This window comes from Ictidomys tridecemlineatus, chromosome 1, assembly GCF_052094955.1.
Source record: "Ictidomys tridecemlineatus isolate mIctTri1 chromosome 1, mIctTri1.hap1, whole genome shotgun sequence".
Classification (NCBI taxonomy): Eukaryota; Metazoa; Chordata; class Mammalia; order Rodentia; family Sciuridae; genus Ictidomys; species Ictidomys tridecemlineatus.
Window position 1 is genome coordinate 22,426,156 of NC_135477.1, and position 21,595 is coordinate 22,447,750.

Below are 21,595 nucleotides of genomic sequence, written 5' to 3' on the forward strand. Positions count from 1 at the left end.
AGAATTGCCCTTTACCTAGACTGGGCTGTTCAACAGGATGTTTACTAACCAGGTGTAGCTACTCACATTTCAATTAATTAAACTTAAAATTTAAAATTCAGTTCACAATCACACTAGTGGCCATTAGAGTAGAACACAGATTACAGAACATTTTCATTGTTGCAGAACATTCTATTAAACAGTAATAAAAGAAGTAAACACCACTCAGGGAACCCAGGGATAAGAACCTGACCTTATTTGCCTGAAAACTGGGCATCCTCCATATAGTCATCAATGGGGTTCTATATGATGAAGAAGGGGAAAAAGATAAAAAAAAAAATCCAACCAACTCTCAACCAAATGGCTTGAGCCCTAGGAGGCAAACATCCAGTAAAAAGAGGATAGAAAAGTCAAGGTTAACCAGTGACTGGTTACTTGTAGCTGACTCTGCTGTTTATCCAGCTGGACTGGCATTCATTTCCTGTAGACTTAGCTGCATGATCCACTGTCAGTGACTTAGAAAGGACTAGCTAATAATTGGGAACTACAAAGGGAACGAGTTCAGAGATGTCATTACCTGGCATGGGCTCATGTATTAACGTGTGTAGATTTAGAGATGCCTACAGTAATAAGTTGACTGTCTAGGGAGTACAGCCGCATTTATAAAAGAACAGAGGCTTTCTAAATCACAGGGTAAGTCTGGCTTTAATTTGGAGATGCATGCCAGACACAAATGCCTCTTATCAGGACTCCTGTTGGCATTTGTCCTCAGCAACCACTGAGGTCTAGGAGGCAGAGGCAATAAATTTGGTTTAGCTGCTCTTCAAATCCCAGCAATCACCAGGCTTCCCCACCATCAAATCCTTGGATGAGTCAAAGTCTTGTTTGCATAGAATGGAAGTAATGCATAAATGGGTAGCTGCCTTCACCAGACCATTTCCATATTGAACCTTTTCTCTTGACTTATGACGTGCAGGTTTTACCTCTCTTCAAAGGGAACAGGGTACATGGGTTGACCCTTCTCCATCCAGAAGGACATGAACTCACACACAGGTCTATAAACTGACTACCAAGGTAAATTACACTCTGCACTTCTAGTGGGTATGAGTGGGTATTGAAGGCTTCTTGCCAGTGTGGCTAATATTGAGAGGTATATTGATTTTTTTTTTTTGAGATATCCACTGGGGGGAGGGTAATGGAGTAAGAAAAGATGTCAGAAGAGGAAAGCACCTTTTCCACTAATCTCTTCCAAAATCTGAAAGTCTACCTCCCAAGTACAATCCTAGAGCTAAGCCAGGCATTCAGAAGTCATGTGATAATAAATGACATTTTCATTTTACCTAGGCTTCCTAAGAAGCACATATCCATGCCACAGATATGTTTTTTGAGAGCCTACTGTGTGCCAGTTGATGACACAAGAAGCATCTTTGGAAGACATGCCCTTTGTTATTTACAAGACCTTAGCCTTCTTTTATAGTAAAATATGAATCAGTTATAGCTATTATTACATGTCAACCATATAGCAAAACCATATTTTACAGATAAGAAAACTAAGGCTTAGAGAGACAAACACAATTGCCCAAGGTTATAAATGGTAAAAGCTAAAGTTGATTCTGAGTTTGGAGTTCACACTCTTAACCTATACCCTTCCTAGGAGGAGTATTGCATAACTTGAATATTAGTATAGGATTGTTAATTTCAATTTCATATTTTCAGTAAGTACCCTGTTATATCTCCCCTCCTGTGGGCTTTAAAAAGGATTTCTGAACACATGCTGAGTTTAGTTTCCCTGATCAATTTCCTTAGAAAAAGGAAGAAGAGAGAAAAGATTGAAGGCAAATTTAAGTAGAGATATTGGATGGCTACAACCTGAGAAAAGAAAATGAGTGTGGGTCTGTCCATATGCATATCAGATTTCAGCTGCAATGTCTCTTCTTAACCACTCTGAATAGGTGTTGATTTGCATAAAAGAATCTGTTGAGTACTTGGGACCTCACTTGAAAAATCTGTGTGAGGTCTGAAAACTTCTTACACTTTTTTTATTAAGCAGAGTAAATGGATGTCAAGACTAGCCTTTATTTGCCTAACTCCATATACCTCTAAAGTGGAGAGAAGTCAGATTCTTAAAACCATATAATCCCTCACCCCCAACCATTCCCGTTTTCCCCCAATGTCAGACACTACTTCAAGGAGAATTAAGGACAGACTCTTGATATGAGTTTAGGAGTATTGGTTAACAGAAAAAATCATCTGCAGTAAACCTGGTCCTGAAATAAAGTGAGTGAAAATCCAACATACCTTTTAAACTTATAGATCAAAAACACAGCCAGGCCAACAAACACCACTGACAGAAGCATCAACATGGCGGAGCTGCTATGACCAGCACTGGAATCCACTAGTGGAGCTAGGAGAGAAGAGGAATGCTCAGTTGGAAGTTAGTAACTGGGCAGAAGCCAAGCCGCCAACTACCTGGTCTCCACCCTTACATCCAGTCCCCAATCACCCTGCATGCAATCCGAGTACAGGAGCCTGGCTTCAAAAATGAGAATGGAACCCTTGATCACAGATTTCAAGGGAAAGTGAACTCCTTGGCTGTGCCTGGGGCACCTTGCCACTCTTGGTATAAATTGAGTAAAGTGTGTCCAGATAAGGGAGTGGAAGGACTTGTGTGCTTTTTCTTTGCAACAGCCTGTGTGCCAATGTGGCAGTCCACTGGGAACTTTGGCTAAACACTAAAGCCATGTTTCACTCTCTTCCTCTGCAAGGTTCTGGTGAAGCACCCCTGGATGAACACACATGGATCCTGCACATTGAGAAGTCTTAGATTAACAAGAGAGCCAGCAGCAAATGCCCACTGCGACATGCTTTTTATTCCTTTCATAAATCAACCAAGTAGAGCTAGTCTCCATTTCTAGCAGACTCATACATTTTAAATTGGATGTTTGATGATTCTCAAGTTTTCTGATCTTACATTCCCACTAAAATTCATGGGATCATAGAATCTAAGAAATTAAGGGAGCCCAATGAATATCTATTGCAATCCCAATTGTTGCAAAGAAAAAAATAATTAAGTAAATACATCAAGTCAAGATCCAAGGAAATCGTATGCTTTCTCCAGTAACAAACAAGATTGATGGCAAAGGCACTCCTAAGAAAGTCTTCCTGCTACCCACTCGGAACTCCTCCAGAGACACATGATTAATCTTATGAACTGTCAAATAAGTGCTTCATCATAACACCAAACTTTCAGGCATTTATGGCAAAGCTTTTGGGTGATTATCTCTTTCCTTTTCTCTGCATGGTACCCATGTCCCCCTGACTCCCAACAGACACTCACTCACCTAATGTCAGCTGTGTGACATACACAATGACCTGGACCCCTGGTTTCAGCTCAAACTGGACCAAGTTCTGGTTTAGGGCATTAAACAGTATCTCTACAATCTGAAAGAAAGGAGAGAGAGAGGCTGTAGAGAAAGCTGTGAAATGTGACAATGCTCCTTCATGGGTGAACTGACCAAAAATGACCACGTTCATTCTGGGAACTGGATATTGGAACATCTTTATCAACTTGTTTCTCCAGCCCTCAGAGCCCTGGGCAGCCAATGAAGTGAGTGGTATCATTTGCTTATGCTGGAGAGGGGAGAGGCGGAAGGCAGTGTGCCCACGGTCGCCCCGTGTAGTAGAGCCCAGACAGATGGGGGCTTGCCACTCCGATCCTTGCTCAGCGCTCTTTCATCCCTGCCTTCAGAACCAGACCTGTTGAGGGTTCCAATGAAAGAAAGTCAACTCATCATTAGCTCTTTAATCTGATCAAGTAACACGCACAGGGTACCGAGGACCCTGCGGGGATTAAAGCAGGCAAGTACATCCCCAGCCCACTCCTCCCTCGTTTCCATCTCAGAGACAATGGGAGGCAAACATCAAAGCAGAAGCTGCCTCGTTTTTATGGGATAATTTTTCCTCTTTACTTTTCTCCAGCAAGTCTCAGAACACATAACATCGATTTAATCACTCTGTAATTCCCACATGAAAGCTGAGGCGGACTTAGGCTGTTGTCCCTAACTCTTATCTCGCTGTATGCGCCTTAATATCACAGCTGCTATTCATCACCGTAATTACCTATTTATCTAAATGGATGGATATTGTAGCTTCCAAATATAGTTCACACATGCCACTTGCTATTTCAGAATAAAGAGGTCTTATAAAAGTGATGTGTGCGTTGAGAAGCTGAATGTATTTCTGGCCAACTTCAACACGCAACCCTGCAATGTAAGGGAACTGTTTCTTCTTCCAGAGAAGTGGACTGGAATGCCATTTATACTGCTCAAGACTGTGGATGGGTGTAGTGATGGGTGACAGCTGGGCCAGGTGAGTACCTGAGGGACATAGAAGGGTCTGTACAATGGTTACTGTACACAGGAGCAAACATGTTTGATTCACACTGACCTTCAGCAGCCTGGTCCTTGCTCTCTTTCACATCCCCTGATTTAGCACCATGGGAAGGCAGGGAAGGGTGACACAGAGTAGAGCCAATGAGACCCCAATAGGAACAGTGAGTGGCAGGGAGAAACTCGAGACCTGCCCCTCCTTTGCTCCCAGCATGATGCACAGATCACAGGACCAGGAGCCCATTTGTTAAAGACAGTGAACCACATTCCCTGTTGGAAATACTGCTTCTTTAGTCAAAGCAAGATGAGGCAATCCATCTCTCTCCAAGAGACATGTTTAAAAGCAGTTCATTCTCTCTCCAGAAGGGAAACTTAAATTAACCAGGACTTCCAGAGCCAGCACAGTTTAAAGACAAGAAACATATTTTCCCATGAGCACATAGGGGAACTCAAAGCCCTTCGCCTCTGTACGCCTTTTCTCTATGTATCTTTCTGTCTGACTTTCTCTGCCACCTCTCTGCCATCCCAGGATGAATCCCTGTAAAGAGATATGAGCAACGTGCAGGGGTACCATATTGGAAAACTCAGTTCCACCTGACTCATTCGCCTTGGTGCCAAGGTCACTGTGCCTGTCTCAGAGGTGCTGTTCCTTCCCGTGTGGCAGAGTGCTCCGTGCTATATGCATTTTGCTCATTCTGGGCAAGACTGATGGCTGGTTCTTCCAAACCCTGGGTGTTGGGCAAAGAGCTACACCCTGGTGGATCACCCTGGTGATAGCTTCTCTCCCTTTTTGGCTGGAAACAACTTATGCCCCTCAGGGCTTGGGCTGCAGGCAAGTGTCCCCGCCAAGTTTTCACTTACTTGTTCTAGGTCTCCTTCGTGGCCTTTCCTCCTCTCTGTCAAGTTCTTGGGTGGGAGGATGAAAAGCTCTGCTGAGGTGGGGAGGCCAGGGAACACAGCAACAAGGACCTGGTCTTCTGGGACACTGGTTACCTGCAAAGTATGCAGACCAAAGAGTGAGATCCTGGGAAGAGACATGCACAAATAGCTTGTACGGATGTTTTAAATTCAGCATCTTAGGCTTGCTTTCTCTTTTTCTCTAAAACTGCTAGGTAAAGAGTTATTAGTTTCCCCTCTTGCTATGCTCTTTTTTTTCCTAACTGAAACTAAAATAGTATTATAAATGATCTTCAAAACATTGCTGGGAGCATTTGCAATCCCATATTTTCCATTTTTTTTCTGCACTAAGGACTAGGGCTTCTGGCTAAAACATGAACAGACTGGCTGCAAATGAGGAATAAGCAGTTATACACAAACACGGGAAAATGCAAATTTAAAAAATAGCCGAGCACTACTTGTTTTCACTTCTTAAAGCAGGATTTTAAAAAAAAAAAAAAAAAAAAAAAAAGTTTAATGGCTAATGTTGGTATGGCTGCAGCGGAGGAGGCTGCCTCATTTCTTGCTGGCAGCACTAAAAATTGATACATATCACCAATTTGTTTTCCAAAAGACTCACATTAAGTCCATGAAAACATGCATAACCTTCATCTGGTAGCTTTAACACTTTGTGAGTGAGTCCTGAAGACGTGATCCAGAATGTAGGAAAGGCCATAGGCAGGAAAAAGTAGGACATTACATCGAATAGTAAATAAAGAGGAAAAACTCAAATATTCAAAAAAACATGAAGTAGATTCCAGTACAATCACCTGATACAATATTATTCTAGCTTTAAGATGATAATCAGCACCAGGAGGCAACATGGAAAAACACTTCAGATGGTTGCATTCTGGTCTATTTCCTTTGGTTACAAGTCTATAAAAATACAAATGTACTGAAAAAAAAAAGATCCCCGAATACTAAAAGTTAAGAGGCTGAGATTATGAGTGAATTGTTCTATCCCTGAGTGTTTAATAAAAAGATTATATTGTTTTTGTGATAAAAAACTAAACATTAGCTTCTATCTTCAGGCAAATTCCTGGAGACCAAAGAGAAAAGAAAAAAGAAAAAAAAAAGTGAGAACAAACAAATAGTGTGCCCACTGCTTTTCTTTCTTTTGTGTCTCTTGAAGGTCAATTTTTTTTTTGGGGGGGGGTGGGCATGGAGCAGGTACCAGAGATTGAACTCAGGGACATTCAACCACTGAGTCACATCCCCAGTCCTATTCTGTATTTTATTTGGAAAAAGGGTCTTACTGAGTTGCTTAGCACCTCACTTTTGCTGAGGCTGGCTTTGAATTCTTAATCCTCCTGCCTCAGCCTCCCAAGCCATTGAGATTACAGGCAAGTGCCACTGCGCCTGGCTCTTGAAGTTCTTTTGTCCAGAACAACACTGACTGCTTCTTCTAATCACACAAATATGAGTGGTAATTAGATGCAGCTGAATTACCGCCTCCTCCAAGAAGTTTCCCTTGACTGTTTCTGCCTATGATGATTTCCACTTCAGCCTCCCAACCAAGGTCCTTCAAAGACAATTCCCACCCACCCCCCAGGAAAAAAAATGGAGGGACAAAGGAGGGGGAAATTAGCAAACTTTCATTCCTTCCAGGGTTCATCCCCAGCATCTCCACCAAGAGCAAACATTTACCCCTTCCCAACCACAATGGGTCCTGAAGGGAAGAGGTGATACTGAAATGCTGGGCTTTCGACTCCTACCCTTTCCCATTGCAGATGAGTCCTGGACAGAGAAAAGCAAATAGTGAAGCTCCAGGTATCAACGGGTCCCAAAGGAAGGAAGATGAGCAGTGAGCTCCAAGTTCTGAGCTGTTCCCAGTGACAATGAGTTTCAAACTTTTTACAACTGCCTTCCTGAGTTAAAATTTTAACCTGCACAAGTAGGTCTCTGACTGGCCAAACAGCACATTTGCAGTCTCCAATGATTAATTCACCCTCATTGTAAAGTATAAAATCCAGACTCCTTCTGTAACCTGGGGGCCATTTCTGTACCCAGAAAATGAGCCCTTCCATGCCTGATGGATTGACTTTGCTGCAGAATGAAGAAAAGCTGGCTGATCCATTTGGGATCTGCTTCTGTCCAGGTTATTTGTATTTTCATTATGGTGCTGAAGCCATGTTGCCCACCATCATGCCCATCACATTTCAGGAACAGAGACCATGTCCACTGTGATATGCAATTACATCTATCTGGTACAGTGTTGCCCCCGATAGGCTCCTAGTGTGTTGTTGCCCAAGAATTCCTGGAGTTCTTTGAGGCTACCTAGCTGCTCTGAAAGATCCCTGACAGAGGAGAAAATCAATTAATAGCTGCTGAATTGAATAGAAGCAGAGAATAGTTCGTTTCCCATTTGCTCAGCTCTGATTCCTATTTAGAACGTGGCTTCCAGATTGGAGTTAACGTTCAGGGATGTGATAAACAAAAGCAAGAGAGCCAGCCTACAGGAGAGTAAGAAGCAGCAGCCAGAAGCCTAAAAATCCCATCCATCAGAGAAGCATCCACTTGAAATGCCAGATGCCTCACTGTCCTGCTCTGAGGCACGCCTTGGAGTAGCTGGAAGTCTCAGTGACCGAGTACGTTGGGTAGAAGACCTTATCCTAACCAGCCAGAGGTAGCAAGTCTCAGGAGACCAGAAGAAGAAGCAAAATGTTGAGAACCACACAATGGAGTCAAGTGGGAGGAGCTCTCCGTGTCTTGGTTAGTATGATGCTTTTGACCCTTTGTCACAAGGGTCAAAACTATGCATCTAGATTCACTTAATCCTGTCTAGAGGGACATGCAAGTGATTCGTCCTCATGAAACTTAAGGGCTAGGCATCAATGACATGGATAATTATTATTATTTAGTAGTAGCACTATTGTAATTACCAAGTTATTTCTTAAAAATGTGTAAGTTTTTAATAAATGCAACCCTATAAAATGCTGCCCAATTTGGGTGCCTCACAATCAAAAACATATGCTACAATCTGATTGTGTCTCTTCCTATAATTCATATGCTTAAAACCTGGCCCTTCCTGTGTTGGAGTTAGCAGGTGGGGCCTTTGGAAGGTGATTAGGTCATGGGGGTGGTGCCCTTGTGAATAGAGTTAGTGCACTGAGGTCACAGAGAGCTGCTTTGCCTTTTTTCTACCACATGAACCCAGTAAGAAAGTGTCATCTCTGAATCTGGGAACAGGCTCTTACTAGACATCAAATAGGCTGGTGCCTCCATCTTGGACTTTCTGGTCTCCAGAACTGTGGGAAGTAATTTCTGTTGCTTATGAACCATCTAATCTATGGTGCCTCGTTACAGCAGCCTGAACAGATGAAGAGAAGACAGCACACATAGCAGTCTCTTTTTCACTTCTTCTTATGAACAATCTTTTAATAAACGGTTTAATGTTCCTCTTGTAGTCAGTTCCTACAGGAATGATTTTATATCATTCTCATTGATGCAGGCTGCTCCTTTTCCATGTTTTTCCTGGAGTCTTTCACTTCTCCCTTGGGATCATGAGCAGTCATGACTTCCTTGACCCCCACTTCCCTTAGGGGAGCCCAGTGACCTCCTAGTCCTCAGCTCCAAAATCTCTGCCTCTGGTATGACCCTCTGCTTGGCTTTCAGACCCCCATTTTCAACTCTCTTGTGCTCTTTACCTAAACATTTTTCATGTGCTCCAAACTCATAAAAACATCATTGTTCCCTGAGTATATTTCTCCTAAATAGTCCCTATCTTGGTTAATGCAAGGCCATCTCCTACTTTCTCTAGTAACCAAAAGGCTTCTCCTCTGTCTCATTGCATTTATTAATCAGTAATCCAACTGTTCAACTTCCTAAGCAGGCTTTGACTCCTTTTCAGGATCTTATTATTCCTGGTTGAGGTAACTGAGTACTGCAGTGGCCTTTCAACTGGTCATCTTTGGTGAAATATCTCCCCTACTCTGTACCCTACCTGATTTCCCAGCAGCCTTTCCTCTGTATTGCCACCAGAAAGGGGAGCCTGACATATAAACCTATTGACAGCATCTGGTTACCTAAATAAAGAATAATACTGTTCACACTCTCCACTGCCTGAAGAACATACGGCAACTACCAGTTAGCTTCACAGTCCATCCTAACCATGTAGCTCAATGTTAGCCAGGCTTGTTCTCCTAAGTTATAGACTGAGGACACAAACCCAATGCCATTTCCCAACAGGGCATACCCCTCAGAAGTCCATGGATTTCATGCTATCTGAAAGACGCTTTCCCCTCCCTGTTAACTGACATATGTCCATATATGTATAATAGCTCAAATATCCCCTCCAAAATGATTTCAGTAGTTCAGTGAGCTTTGGTTGAATCACAAATCCATCCATGTTAGGCTTGCTCTTTACTGGCTGGTACAAATCACACGTTTTTCTATACTCCATGGAGATTCTGGTTACAAACTACACATCACACATGTTTTTACATTTGAACTAACCATGTCTTGTTTGTCAGATTCTAGTGCCTAGTTCTGACAGAGACTAACAGAATTCTTACTTTCTCTAAGGCAATCGTGACCCTGGGTTAAATCTTCAGCTCTGTTTCCATGGTAGAATGCTGTCTCCTGGCCTCTAGCCTCCTGAGAGCCATGAATGGCCAAGGGTGGTCTGGGGATTCTATATATCTGTGAATATCTATTCATGGTCAAAGATCTACCTAAGTGCATGCTATTAGTATAGACTCACTGAATGGTCCATCCACTAGTCCATTAAAAGGGTCAAGCCCCTGTCTTAGAAATGTTTGGATAAGCAGTGGGTCAATTTCCATCTTCAAACACTAGACTGAACTCTCTAATCCTCTCCTTCTCTCTCCTCTTTTTCTCCCCTCTTTCCTCCTTCCTCCCTGCTACTCCACCCATTCTTACCCTCTTTCTCTCTTTTTATAGAGAAACAAAACTTATCTATCCGCAGAATAGTGTTTTCAGTTCTTATCGACTCCATCAAGTTCTCTTGTTCACAAACTTGAACAAAGATAAACCCAACTTACTTTAACCAGGGCTTTCTTGATGACGTTGCCAATGTCTTGCCTCCACTCAGGAATGTCAGGATTGTGAAAATCCAGATTAGGAGAGAAGGACAAGAGCTGGGACTGGAAGTATTCTGAGAGGAGAAGAAACACACAAGTGAGGCTGGCAGAGTGAGATGAGAGGGGGTCTCGGGGGTAAGGGGCTCTGCAAGGCTTGGCTCTTTCCTGAGGATTCAACTATAAATCCTTATTTTCAGTCTATGTCTTGGCTTCTGAAATAAAATGGAATTTGAGAGTTGGAAGTAGATTTCTGCTTCTGCTGGTATTTTCAGTTCCTAGGATCTTAAGCCTTTCTTCTCCTAAAGAGTAGTAATGAAATGAAACACAAGCATGGAACTCCAGGAAGAGACTTGTGCTCCTATAGGTGGTATCCGTCACACAGAGCTAACCAAAGGCACTAACCCTTTGGGCTGGGTTGGAATGGAGGCTAGAAACTGCCTCATAGGATGAGAGAGTAGGTTGAAATCTTGTCTCTAGGGTGTTTGTAACCAATGTCTTGACCTGGTTGGGGAGTACAACTGCTTTATTCACTTTGGGGTAATTCATGAAGCTAAACACTTGTGGTCCATATATTTTTTCTGTATACAATTTATACTCCAATAAAAATGTTTACTTAAAAATAAAACTTCTATGAACATCGAATATGATATGTCAAGAGCTTTGTAATGTTTTGAACAACCAATAAAAAAATAAAATAGAAAGTAAACCAAAAAAATAAATAAATAAAACTTCTATGTGCCCAATAAAGAGACTGAGAAGTGGGTTTGCAGAGAGGTAGGAAAAGGAACTCACCCAAGTGAGCCTGAAGAAATACAGTCTGAGTCAGAGGCTCACATACCTTAGAACAACTTTCCATAAAAATACAATGATAGTGGCTATACCCAGGGGACTGGGGGTGGATTGTGTGACATGGTAGTGGTAGCATAATCAATTTAATTTAAAATAAATTTAGTGATTAGGAGTGGTTCTGCAAGAATGAGAAGAAAAGGGGGATCCTGTTTATCACTTTCTTCAAGCTTATAATCTTAGTCGCATAATCAAGCCTTTCCAGGCAATATTGTTAGAACATCCAACAACCAAGAAAATACATCAGTTCTGGGTAGGCCATCTCATTACTGGGGCTATGAGTTCTGCAAGGGGAGGGATCATGACTCCCCCAGCTTTGGAAATCACTGGTCCCATCTCACAGACAATGGGTGCTGCATGTGCATTGTGGATACCTCAGCAGGCATCAGCACTAGCTCCTTCTAGGACAGTCTTCCAGCTGAGCATTCTTTCAACTTATGATACATGAATCTATCTAATGAGAACCTTCAACAGATTGCAATGCAGACACACACTGCAGTGGAAAACACATACGTGACTGTGATCCCCTTTCCTGATAGCCTGAATCCTCTATCTGGGAACAAGTTAGGAGGTAGATCCGAATGCCTCTGTGAACCTCCTTCATTTTCCTTAGGCTGGGGGAGGTTCTAACAGTCAGTGACTGCCACAAGGGTGGGTACAGGGAGTTGGCTGGGCAGGAGGGGGCATCTGAAGACAATTCTTAGGGCTCACCATGAACTGCAATATCTTTAGTGTCCTGGATGAGGGCATTCCCGGCAGCCACCTGGACAGTGATGGTGTTGGTTCCCTCTGCCAGGAATGTGAAGGAAGTGCTGCTGTCCAAGGTGATGAGGGGCTGCAGGAAAGAGAAGTAATAACATCCATTTCATCCTCTGTGGGATAGAAGGTTTCCTTCCTTTCCTGTAAATCTCAGAATGTCACAGGTCTGCATAGCAGAATAGATCCCAGGTGATCCTAACTTGGAAATGGTAGGGTGGGAGGCAGTTTTATACAACTTCCTAAAACTTCAATGATTCTTTCAGGATCCTGGATGAATATGAAGAGACATGAAACACATTATAAAATGCTAATCCAGAGAAATAGGGGTAAGACTGGACACTCATGAGTTCTTAGGTCACTCTGTTCTTTCTCCTAGGGGAAGGCAGAAGCAGTGTTTCAAATGGGTTTCGAAGAGATCATTACTCTTCTTTCCAGTATCTGCTGTCACTTATGTTTTCATTCTGATTTCCATTGAACTATGTGACCTTTCGGGGAGAGTGGTCACATTTTACTTATTTGGTATCACCTGCCCTCAGCACCTATCCTTCATATAACAGGTAAGTTGGATGTATAGTCATGCTATTGACTACTCATTTTATTAGATGTACCTTCTATCCTAAGGCAGTAGGTAAGAAAATATATAAACATGCATATCTGTGATCATGTTTTTAATGTTTTTTTTCCTTTTGTCTTTCCTGATGATCATCATAGATAGGGACATCTCAAAGATAAAACGAAAAGTAGCATAATTGTGTTTTTTTTCCTCTGAGAATTAGGATCTTGATAAGAGCAGGTGCTTTTTGGAGAGCAAAGGCAGATCCTGAGATTGAAGAGTCATTATACAGTGGTCATCTGAAAACATAGGCCTCTCTTGTTTGGAAAGTAAGACATAACAGTAGGAGACTGAGCTAAGGCAGCTGATAAATAAAGAGACTCCACAAGCAGAGAGGAGAGGACTTGCTTCTCTTCTCTGTATGCCAGGACAACTGGATAGAGAATAATAATGTAGATGGTTGGAGAGTGCACAGAGCTGCACTTTAAGGAGTGGACATGGACCAGCACTCACCCAGCATACCAGTGCATGGCTGGATGCCGGCACAGAGCCCCACAGAAGCTTTAAGGTGCAACTTTCGGGTAGTATTTCCTCTGCAAGGCTTAAATTTCATTCCAGATCACAATTTTTGACTGAGCCCCTGAAACAATAATTTGATTTTTTTCTCTGCTTTAAAATTCTATAGCTCTATTTTATGACCAGGCTTATGGTTAGAGCTGAGCAGAATTAGAGATATTGCCCTAAATTTCTGACACCCTTTCTTCTCCGCTTGCTAAACAGTAAGAAGAAAAGGAACACATAAAAGAGGCACATTCTTTTCCTCAATTAAGGATAAGCCACAGGGTTCAGGTATTCATCCATATTTATGGCTCTCTGATGATGCACACAGGGTATGTCCTGCTGGATTAAATAAGGGATGAGGTGCAAATAGGTCTGTCATGTGCACCGTGACACCATGACTGTTTAAGTCCTGTGAAGTCTAGTTGAGCTATCTCATGGAACCAGAGAATAACATGGGTACCAGATGGTTGCCATCTCTAGTTGACAAGAACAGTGACTTCAGACTCTGTCTCTGTTTAATGAAATGACCTTGGTTAAACTGGTCCCCATTCTCAGCCTTCTTTATCTGTTAAATAAATGGATTGGTTTAAAGACTGGTGATGATTTTTATTCAGCATGCAGAATCTGGGGTTTAGGCAAAATATCTAGTTTCTACTGGTTGTAGCTTATCTATCAGAAGTTGCTTAATTGCCTTAGTTTCCAACCTTTAAAAACAAGATGGCTCCATACATTTAGCAGAATGGCTAGTATTTTGAAATGATAATAAGGAATAAGGCTGAAGAGGGAAGAGTAAACTAGATCTCTCCTACAACATACAAAGAGTAAGCTAGAATGCTCATACAGAGGAATGCAAAACACTACAACCAGGTAGGAGAAAGTTAGATTTTATAAGAATTTGCAAGAACTTTTTTTTTCAAAGAGGTTGTATCATTTAACATGTTTTGATTTGGCAATTGCCATTCTGGAAATTTCGTGAAGAGAAAACAGATATCCAAAATAATAATTTGAAAAAGTTCACAGCAGCTCATTCATGACAGCTGAAAACTGGAAATAGGCAAGGAATTCCTCCATAGGAAAATAAATGAATCAGAGTATATTCACACAATGAAAAGAAAGAACATATAATGAGGTATTTTATGTACACATGTGTATAAGTGTATTTATATCTACAAGAGAAGGAATGTTTTATTACTCATCTCATGCTCACCTGGGAGAAAGTATGTCAAGTAATCTTGAACTCTATTTAACAATTTGCAAGTTGAATCACTTAGGATAAAGTATATAGGTTTCTTACATTTACATTGAAATGAATCAAAAAATCTAGAAAGAGTGATGGATGGGTAGAGCGGCATGTGACCAAACAAGCAGACTGTTAATGGTAGACTACAGGTGGTGGATATGTGGATGCTCACTGAAAAATTATTTTAGCTCCACTGTATGTCTGAAATTGTTCATAATAAAATACTAGGTAAAAAATTATCCAAGGAATATCCATTTGCTTTTATTTTCCCTGACTCCTTTGAATGACCCTCTGACCCTGACTGTACTACACTGCCCTTCCATATTGGTTTGCCAAGCTGTCCTTCATCCCACCCCACCTCTCACCACCAGGCGTTTGTCTCCCTTAAGAGATTTTAGGAAACATTCACCCCTTCACATCATCATCCTCGGCTCTGAGTAGTATACATGGCCCTCTTCCCCTTTTCCTGCACACTCTTCTTATCTCAAGACTCAGATGGTGGTGCTCTGCCGGGCCAGGGCACCTACTCTGAGAGGAGTGGAACTCCTCCTGTCCCAGCAGATTTGATCTTGTCTCCATCTGGCTGCTTCCCTAGGACATGGTTGGCCAAGTGAGTAGGAAGGGCTGCAGGACAGAGGGAATGCCAGCTGAGGTGGGGAGCGCAGGCCATCCTGCCAGCCAGGCAGGGCTCAGAGCCACAGCAAACAAACTGTGCTCAATGCAAACGCTTGGTCTCCCGGTGGCAGGCCGCAGACGTCTGTGCTGGGGAAATGGCAGAAGCTAATTTTGTTTTCCAAATTGCTTTTGTTTTTCATCAGTGGTTATGGCATCATGGCTGAATTCACCCTCCTTACGAAGTAGGAACCCTCCACAGGATTCTTGAGTTCTTCATTGGTCACTGATATCGGGTGCCCAATGCTAAATTAAATCAAGTATTTTAAGGTTCATTTACTCAAATCTATTAGGCAAGCAGACACATTTATTAAGCCAGACCTCTGCTAATCCTAGCAAATTGGCCATTCAGAGTCCCACAAATCCAGCAGGCAGCCGAAGGACTTCTCTTTCTCTGCTTTAGTCCAGGCTGCAGGGCCAACTCACAGTAAAGCCCCTTAGAATAAAGTCTCATGCCCAGCCTCAGCTGTGGGTCATATCCTCCCTGTGAAGAATCTCTCAGATGCAACAGGTAACCTATTATCCACTGAGTCCAGCAAGAAATCAACAAGGCTCTGAGAAACTATTTAGTTATGAGATTTCCACTTAACTAATGGAACAGGGAGTCACAGGGAAATCCTTCCATGCAGACTACACCAATTTCCCAGAAACAGTAAGTCATATTAATATTGTTTATTGCCATCTGGACACAGTGGTGCATGCCTGTAATCCCAGTGGCTCGGGAGGCTGAGGCAGGAGTATAACGAGTTCAAAGGTAGCCTCAGGAAAAGTGAGGCACTAAGCAACTCAGTGAGACCCTATCTCTAAACAAAATGCAAAAGAAGGCTAGGGATGGTGGTCGAGTGTCCCTGAGTTTAATCCCCAGTACCAAAAACAACAACAAAAAAATTATTGCATATTGCCAAATCCCCACAGTTCAGAATGTATACCTTGATAAAAGCTGCCTTTCCCAAATCAGAAAGACTATGAAGTCACAATGCTTGCCTTACTTAAAACCCTCAGCAGCTTATATGGCAATGTATGAAGGGGGATTATCTTATGAAGCAAAAAGGCAAATATATAACACATGCTTATAACTATGTAAAAAAAACTTTAATATACACAAAGATGATGAAGAAATACAGCAAAATAGCACTTAAAACTGTTAATACTGTTAATACTGAGGGATAAATGTGAAAACTCTCAATTAAAAAAATGGCTTTCCTGTTCCCCCCTACAAATGTACATGCACAAGTATATCCAGAAACTCTTTGCATAAAGTATCACTGGCAATGAGTCTGGTTCTAGCCCTTATCATACTATACTAAATCTGGGTTTCTATGGCAAAATGCATACACTGGTGACATTCAAAGCCATCTCTCCTCTCCTCTCCTCTTCAGCCGTTTCCTCCATCTTCCACCCAGTTGAATCTTCTGCTTTGGCTGGATCAGTCCACACAGAACACAACCATTCCCAAAGCCTTACCTTTGCAAATAGATCCCTCTCCTCTATGCTTCAAATATACTGCTCCTTCAATGCCAGCTTAGGACCAATTTCATACATGACTCACTCTGTGACCCACAAAGCCCACATTCATCACTCCCCAGGCTACTTGACTTGGTCAATAATAGTACATTCCTACTGCCTCACCTTCTGGTGTCTTTTTCTTGGATGTTAACCTCATATTCCCAAATATGTTTCTTGAAGGCAACAAATAGAATTTACACTGTTTTGTATTCCTCACAACATACAGTGCAAAATACAGTTCCTGAAAAAAAATCCATGTAGGTACTAACGCCAGTTCACCTACCCCACTGATAGGCCTTTAGGTATGAAATCCAACAGCTGGATTTCAGGAATGCTTGCTCTTTCCTATTTGCTTATACCTCATGCCTGCTCACCAATTACTGAATGCATATTTATCTCACCTTCTCTTCTGGAATGTGATTGCTTTCAAGGTAGGGATAATGTTATATGTGCCCTTCTACCTGACAAGGCGTAGTTACAAAGTAAGGGCCAATTCATTTTTAGCAATAGATTTTTAAAATTCCAACCACTTGGTTAAACCTTTCCATTTCACCAAGACAGACTCTCCCCATGCCCTCTCTCACACATTTACAAATATACAGCCATAAACACTACCTTGCAAGGTTATTAGCCTAAGTGTATTTGTGTATTCTCTGTAAAAGGTGATAATTTCTCCTTCATCAGTGAAATTCTGATGCTTAAATAATATGTATTGAGAAGCTAATACAAAGCCAGTACTAGGAATAAACATTTAAAATTAGTATTGGACCCTTTCTTTTCATAAGCCAGTTTACTAGTCAAAGGGAATCAAATAGCTCCAAAGTCACAGCACTCACCAGGACACCCAAGGGCATTTATTTCTTTGCCAGTCAAATATGGTGCTCGCTAGATCAATAATTGAGCACAATACACCGATACCTTGATGTAATTCTGGCACAGTGTTAGATAAAAGCACTGAAAATATACTCCTTTCAAATGGAGCAAATAACCATTTTGTAGACAGGAATGTAATCCATATAACCAACTCAGATTTGTCACCTAGATATAGATGCTATTAGTGCCAATGATGAGCATAACTGTGTCTGATATTTCTAACTGCTTAGATGTGTTCAAAATGATTCACATAACAGTATTTACTTAATCCTCACTGCAATAATCAATTACACTTGCTACTGTTATTATTCAAACATTACAATTAATAAAACCAGACTCAAGAAAATTAAATGGTTTGACTAAAGGCATACAGCAAAAAATAATCTATTTGGACTCCAACCTAAATTTGCCTTATTCTGAAGCTATTTTATTCTACTGCTTATCATGTATCTTGGTTCTTTGAGAACAAAACTGACTATAAAGACATTCAGGGACTGGGTATCTGTGTGGTACTTCATGCTCCAACTTGTAGATTGGAACTTCCTAACCAAAGGATAACTCTGGTCATCAATTACAAAAATAAAACTATAATGCCAACACATAATTTAAAAGTCACCCTCTCATAATAAGGTGTAAATGTATGGGTGTTTGTGTGTATGAGAGAGTTCAATTAATAACTCAATTATGTCTATGTATTAGGTGTTAGTATCATTACTTTAGACTAAAGGAAACAGAGATCAAGTCATTTATTCAAGTTGGCACAGATAATTATTAGGGAAATAAAAAGTAGAATCCTCAATCGCTTTGTCCATTTGTATGTTTTTTAATCAGATACTTGTTAAACCCTTTATGGCACTTCAGTTCTTAAAATCAGCACTCAAATGAAAAAATGGTACTGTGGAGGAACCTTGTGTCTTCCTTGCCAGTTGCTGAGTACATCCCTGTGTTGGTAATAGCCAAGAACTGGGGCCCCTGCACACAAAAGACTCTCAGTAAAGATCACAAGGTAAGTGACCAGAAAAGGATGGAAAAGAATTCTTTGATTTAGAAGCCAAACCCTCACAACCTCAGAAGAGAAATAAGTTTAAATCCTCCTATTTCCAAACTCTTTTCCATGAATGACTTTCTAGTTCCTATTTATTATTTATATCTCTTGCTTTGAAGAAAGATGGTAGGTCCATGACCCAGTGTTGCAGGAATGGGTTCTGGAACTGAGAGACAGTGCCTGGTGGATGGGAACTAGGAGCCCTGGACTTGAGCTATGGCTATGCAACTAATCAGGTGTTTGGACTTGGGTTGCATATCATGCACAGAGAACTTCATTTCTCTGTTATACTAAACAGGGCTCTTACTAAATGTCCTGCCTATATATTGTACTGGGAAATAATAATCCCAGAAATACAAAGGCATTGGTCACCCACACTAAGAACCTAATTTACATTAAAAAAATAATTTAAAGGCAAAAGACATAATTAATGCGAACTGAAAGAGGCCCCAGGTCTATGAATACTCTTCTTTTATCAACCCATCCTAAAAATAACTTTTAAGAACATAATTAAAATCATGCATTTGCTAAGAACCTAGCGTGTACAAGTAAATATATAATCAGAATTTTCACAAAAATCACGGTGAGATAGGCATTATTCTTGATTGAGTTATATGAATCTTTGATTGGTTCTTAAGATCCATGTTTCCTTCATACACAATGCTGCCTCCCTAGGAAAGTTCAAGGCTCAATTGGCCCCACTTTTAATACTCAGGGGTGAGGCTAGGGACAAAGTTCGCTCTGCTCATTACTAACCAATAATTAGATATTTGTTTCCCCTTTTTTTATATCCTGCATCTCAAAATCTGATGTGCTGTCTCAGATTATTTTTTACTTAATTTTTTTTTCTCCCAAATAAGCACTACCAATCACATCATGAGCTTTCAAGGAAAACACAAGTATCAGAATTACAAACTCTAGGGGGATCAGTCAGTCACAGGAGGCCATTATAACTTTTCAAATTTTATAACCACTGTAACTTGGAGCTTGTCAGATTCTCCCAATAAATATTAGAAAAAAATTTTCCTTGTGTCAAGGAAAGATAAAAAAGAACAATTGTCCAGTACATCAACATACTCTGACTTTAAAAAAAAAAAAAAGGCCTGCCCTCAAAAGAAACTAGTAAATGAAAGCCTAATCTTCTTGAGTTTTATCATAATCTAATTGCCCTAGGGAAGGGAGATATCCAAATCTAGCTCCCTCTACCCATCCTATCCTTCCTTGGGTAGGGAACCGTAAAACACCTGTGATATGCATAATTCAGAGTCACAAGCTTATTAAAATATTGAGACCTAATGATAGGTCTATAGAAAACATCTTTTTCCACTACACCTCACAACCACATTACTAAAGTCCTATTTACGGCAGATCTTTTCACCCAGTACACCATGTCCAGCTATCAAGAAAGTTACAAAGCATACTAAAAGGCAAACAAACAGTTTGAAGAGATAGAACAAGTATCAGAGACAGATATGGCAGAGGTGTTAAAATTATCAGACTGGGAATTTAAAACAACCACGATTAATAAACTAAGGGCTCCAACTCCTAAAGTAGACAACAACGCTAGGAAAAGTTCGCTGCTATAAATGGAGAGATGAAAATCCTAAGAAATAACCAAAAAGAATGTCAGAAACACAGTAAAAGAAATGAAGAAGGTCTTTGATGGGCTTGTTAGTAGACTGGACACAGCTCAGGAAAGACCCTAATATCAAGGATATCTCAATAGAAACCTCCAAGATGAAAAGGAAAGAACAAAAAAATGAGAAAAGAAAACAATAACAACCGAGAACATTATCCATATGCACTGTGCCCAATTTCTTGTGAGGACAGGCTTAAAAAAAAAAGCCAGATGCACGGATGTATTGCAAAATGATTCCTTTTTTCTCTTTCCTTGCTCGAGCACAAGAATGTGGGACAATTACAAAAAGTACAGATATGTGTAATGTGAATGCCAGAGAGAAAAGAGAGAAAAGAACTGGAGAAATATCTGAAACAGTAATGAGAATCCCTCCAAGGTAAAGTCAGATGAGCCAGAGACACAGGAAGCTCAGAGAAATGCTGAAAATTCTACATTGGGGCATATCACTTTCAAACTACAGGAGATCAGAATTTTTTTTTTTTAATCCTGAAAGAAGAATGATGAACCAAACACTTTATTTATCAATGAGAGAAGAAAAGAAACATCCATCCAGTTTCTCCTCAAGAACAATGTGGTTAAGAGGAATGGACAGTGACATAGTTAATGTGCTGAGAGAAAACTCCCACAAATCTGTTTGTTTTTTTTTAAGAGGGAAAAAAACCCACTAAGCTTCTAACTCTGTACCTTAAAAAATTATCCTTCAAAATTGAAGGAAAAAAAAACTTTCTCAAATAAACATAGGTGGAATTTGTTGTCAGGACATCTATCCTGCAAGATTTATTAAAAGAAGTTCTTCAGAGAGAAGGGAAATGATGTAGGTCAGAAACTGAACCACAGACAGAAATCAACAACAGCAAAGAAAGAGTGCATGAAGGTAAAATAATGATGATGTTTCTTGTTTTAATTTAAATATTATTTTAATTATTAAACAGATAACAATTTATTCAAAACAATAATAGCGACAATGTATTTGATTAAATAGGCTTACTCAAATAACTTATATACTTACACTCACCTAAGAGAAATGACTGACATTGGTGACACAAGAATCAGAAGGGAGGAATTATGACTTTTTTTATTATTAAGTACTCAGACTAACCATGGAAATATACAATGTTACTTATTGTAAGTTTGGATTAATTATAAAAGTATATTTCAATTCTAGGGCTACCACTAAATAAAGCTTAAATAAACAAATAAGTGATAGGACTAAGAAAGGAGGAAATCAATAAGGACATAGTTGAACTCAAGACTCTCATCAATCAACTGTGTATAGCTGACATCTATAGATTAGTTAATCAAAAAACAGCAGAATACACATTATTCTCAGATCGACACAGAACATTCACCAAGGTAGACCACATTCTGAGCCATAAAACACACTTTAACAAACTAAAAGGATAAAATCATCTAATGTCTTCTTTGAAACCACAATGAAATTAAATTATAAATCAATAGCAGAAAGATAACTGGAAAATGCCAAAATATGTGGATTTTAAACAACACACTTCTTTCTAAATAACACAAATCAAAAAATAAATCTTGGGTGATATTAA

General features: G+C 40.4%; 1 protein-coding gene across 2 annotated transcripts in view; it reads right to left on the reverse strand.

Annotated features, from left to right (window-relative positions):
* Sorcs3 (sortilin related VPS10 domain containing receptor 3) overlaps window positions 1-21,595 on the reverse strand; it is a 570,611-nt gene that overhangs the window by 5,713 nt on the left and 543,303 nt on the right. For both annotated transcript variants that reach the window (XM_078052889.1, XM_005333579.5), the window contains 5 exons: window positions 11,903-12,026; window positions 10,307-10,419; window positions 5,229-5,360; window positions 3,321-3,420; window positions 2,278-2,383 (listed from right to left, as the gene is read on the reverse strand). In XM_078052889.1, the coding sequence (XP_077909015.1) occupies window positions 2,278-2,383; window positions 3,321-3,420; window positions 5,229-5,360; window positions 10,307-10,419; window positions 11,903-12,026 (575 nt within the window). The remainder of the gene's footprint in view (window positions 1-2,277; window positions 2,384-3,320; window positions 3,421-5,228; window positions 5,361-10,306; window positions 10,420-11,902; window positions 12,027-21,595) is intronic.